At 32.0% G+C, this 3,607-nt stretch overlaps 1 protein-coding gene across 1 annotated transcript; it reads right to left on the bottom strand.

The window, feature by feature from the left end:
- Positions 1–1,195: 1,195 nt before the first annotated feature.
- LOC149198079 (uncharacterized) lies at positions 1,196–1,959 on the bottom strand. Its single transcript, XM_089404060.1, has one exon. The coding sequence runs from the start codon at positions 1,781–1,783 to the stop codon at positions 1,265–1,267; it is 519 nt and encodes a 172-aa protein (XP_089260186.1). The 5' UTR covers positions 1,784–1,959; the 3' UTR covers positions 1,196–1,264.
- Between the last annotated feature and the right edge of the window lie 1,648 nt (positions 1,960–3,607).

The raw sequence follows: 3,607 nt of genomic DNA, 5'->3' as shown, positions 1-3,607 counted from the left end.
AAAATAAAATAAAATAAATCTAATCATAATAATAATAATAATAAAATAAATCTACACCAAAATTGGGTCATTCCCATCAAATTCCCTAAATTTCACTAATGTGTTGAAATTGCAAACTTAAATTACATTAAGAGTACGAAATCACCATTTTCACTTTTACAGACTAATTCTGTCCATGGTAATAGCAAACGGCCATTTTTCTCCATTTTCACTTTTACAGACTAATTCTGTCCATGGTAATAGCAAATGGCCATTTTTCTTTTTTTTTTTGGTTTGTTTAGTACGAAGTCACCATTTTCACTTTTACAGACTAATTCTGTCCATGGTAATAGCAAACTGCAATTTTTCTCTTTTCTTTTTTGGTTTAGATGGTCTATCGTAATAGCAAACTGCCAATTTTTTCTCCTTTTTAGGTTTAGATTGTGTTTAAATCTGGATTAGCATAAATATTAGACTGTTGAAATCACTTGACAACAACAAAATATTCATATAGGATACTGTCATTGAATTATGTTCGTGGTAATAGCAAACTACCATTTTTGTCTTTCTTTTGTTGGTTTTTTGTGTTTAAATCTAGATTAGCATTAATATTACTGTTAAAATCATTTGTCAACAGCAATATTTTCATATTGGATACTGTCATTGTGTTAATGTTAGATGGTGTCCAAAAAAACAAGATAACTTTTACCAAGATTATGTGAAATTATGCCATTTTCCTTTGGCGTCCACTCTCAATCCTTTCATAAGATTGATTTGAACTTAAAATTTAATAAAATTAAATTTCACTTGTATTTTTTTCAGAAGAAAAAGCATCATATTGATTATATTATGATATGGTAAATACCGAGGCAGTATGTACAATCATCTTGAGGAACATAGTCCTAGAAATATTCCTCGAAACTGAGAGAAAGAGAGCTTCAAAAAACATTTGGGCTCATGTAAACATAGCAAATATTTAGATAAAAATAACCAGCTATTCAAAAAGTTAGATGGAGACAGAGTTCCAAAAAAGATAGGCCATATAACAACAAAAACAAAAATTCTCACCTGTATACCAATCAACTGACGTAAACTTTATAAATTATCCATCATTTTTATAAAAATTTCAAAGAGATTCTTAAAGCTAGAGTATCGAGAGGACGAAAACTGGAGGTAAAATTGAACCAGAAAAAAGACCATCATAAGAATGCACCCCTTGCAAAAATTGTAGTGTTTTATTACGCATTCCATCCATGACTGGCACTGCCAAAAACAAAAAGGTGAGCTAGGTGGCTCTTGCTAACATTTCCTGGTATTGCAGAAAAGAATCTTGACGCTGTAGCCGCATCTGTCTGTAAAACGCTGTAATAAACTCCTCTGCTTGTCTATCTACTCGAGGAGAGCAGAGATCATCCATGGGGGCCTTGGGCGTCTCATCAACACAACAACATTGTAATTGTTGTTGATGATCATCAATACTCTCGTGGCTCCCATTTTGGTCATCATGGGCAGTGGGACAAACGCAGGGCAGAGCTCTGCAGAGAAGAAAATGGAAATGATCATCCCATGATCTCTTTTCATGACCCTTCACTGGAGTGCTACTGCAAGAAAACTCGCAATGATCATCATAACTTAACAGCACGCGATCATAAGGCACTCTTGTGGTTTCCAATCTTCTGAAAAGTGCCCTCTCCAGATCATGGATTCTCAGCATCATTTTTTGCAATTGTTTCGCTGCAAATCCCTTTCTCATCATCGCAATCACCAATCTGGCCACACTGGAAAACGGCATTCTACTCTTCATATTCAATGTCTCTGATTTAATCTGATCCGCTGGCAGGAATTTTTGATAGTCGATCTATTTCTTCCCTCAAGATTTACAGCAATGGTAGATTCTAAGGATATGCAGAACAAGGAATAAATACAAGGAGTTGGGAAGGAATATGGGGGGTGGAGTTGCTGCAGAAGGTAATAGGTTTGTGATGTGGTGTGCATCAATAAATACTGAAGGAATGCCACTAATGGGCATAATTATGTGGGATTTGCGAGGTGAAGAACTTTCTCCGAACAAACTCTAACGCGTTTTTTCTGCATAAGATGCCGCTGTCGTTTTGTACAAGATCCAATGCTCCCGTTTTGTCGTTTTGTATAAGTTGTCGTGAAGGGAATGTGTTATGTGGAAAAACTAAAGCGAAGTGACTGTGGCGAACGCAGATGTGAAGAAAAGACAAGCCAGCTAATAGAGAGCTGTGTTAAATTATGATAATCGTTGTAATATGAAAGCGACAGTCCACGCGGTCATTCCTTTTCCAGCTCTGCATTTATGTTTATTGTCAATCTGAATGTACATCTGCAAGGGACTTCCTATGGGCGCCCTTCATTTACGTTGAAAAAATTGTCATCCCACCCTTCCTCCACCTTGTTGCAACCCATTCGTTCCACCTTTTCACATTGAAAAAACTATCTGAGAACTTTATTATACAGAGATTAGTAGTTGTGGATGTCATTGTCAAATAGTTTTTCATTGAATTTATTTTTTAGCATTTAGCGGTCTATTTTAACTTAAATTAAGTTAATTTTATAATAAATAGGTTAATTACATAATAACCCATGCAAATCAAACCCTCAAAACATTAATTAATTAATTAATTTTATTGAGTATTCATTCTCTGAAAACATCACGGATTGACTCTGAAGGGGAAGAGAGTGAGGCATTTGGCCTTAATTCTAGTGAATGGCTGCTGCCCGTGTGTGTAAGATAATGGGGCATTTGGTTTCAACTGTACCGAATGGCTGTTGTATAATTGTGTATCTTTATTGAATAATTAAAATAATTGTTTATATTAATGTATATAGTTAAAAGGAAAAAAAATTAAAATTATTTGTATTAAAATTGTGTGAAAAAATATTTTTATGTTATTAAAATTAAGATGTTTAATTTTGCCCACGGGGCTTTGAATTGACGATGAATAAAAAAAAAAAATATTTGTAAATGTGTTATGATACAGATTTATATTGAGAATTTTTAATTTTTAAACAATGTATTATCTATTATATATTGTGATGATATTTTAGGGTTGTATTCTCTACATTTTTGTATATGAAAATTTCAATGTAAAATTTTAGAAAAAGAAACAATCAAAATCTAGAATCAGAAAAACTAAAAAAACCACAATGAAAATCCAAAAGTCCAAAAATTATAAATGTGAAATGTAAAATGTAGGCTATTCCTTGATGAGTCTCTATGTCCCTATTTTCATGAAAATTCTAAAAAGGTATGGGTAATCATTTACCTCTTAGGTTTAAAAGACTATTTAGGTGTTAGTGGATGTTAATAATCATTTTTATATAGCATAGTTAAAAATATTTTAAATATATTAAAAATATTTTCTATTTAAAAAATTGTTCTTAATCTCATAATATGTGTATAAAGAGTTTAATGAAAAGATTTTGGAAAGTATTTCTTAATATATATATTGAAAATTTTATGGACATACATATTATATCATAAGTTTACTTATTAAACCCATAAAATTTACACTTAGTGAGAGCAATGAGATGTTTTTAAAATTATTGTGTATGTATATAGATGACATTTAAAAAATAAACCAAATCAGCTAGAACTCAA

The sequence above is a fragment of the Pinus tabuliformis genome, chromosome 2_2 (genome assembly GCF_031772625.1).
Source record: "Pinus tabuliformis cultivar Carrire ecotype Pingquan chromosome 2_2, CPIR1, whole genome shotgun sequence".
In the NCBI taxonomy this organism is placed as follows: Eukaryota; Viridiplantae; Streptophyta; class Pinopsida; order Pinales; family Pinaceae; genus Pinus; species Pinus tabuliformis.
The sequence above is the reverse complement of the archived record's forward strand: the minus strand, read 5'-3'. Positions and strand labels throughout refer to the sequence as shown.

Bases quoted from the DNA above. Each gene is read 5' to 3' on its own strand.
- LOC149198079 (XM_089404060.1), bottom strand. From the start codon at position 1,783: ATGAAGAGTAGAATGCCGTTTTCCAGTGTGGCCAGATTGGTGATTGCG.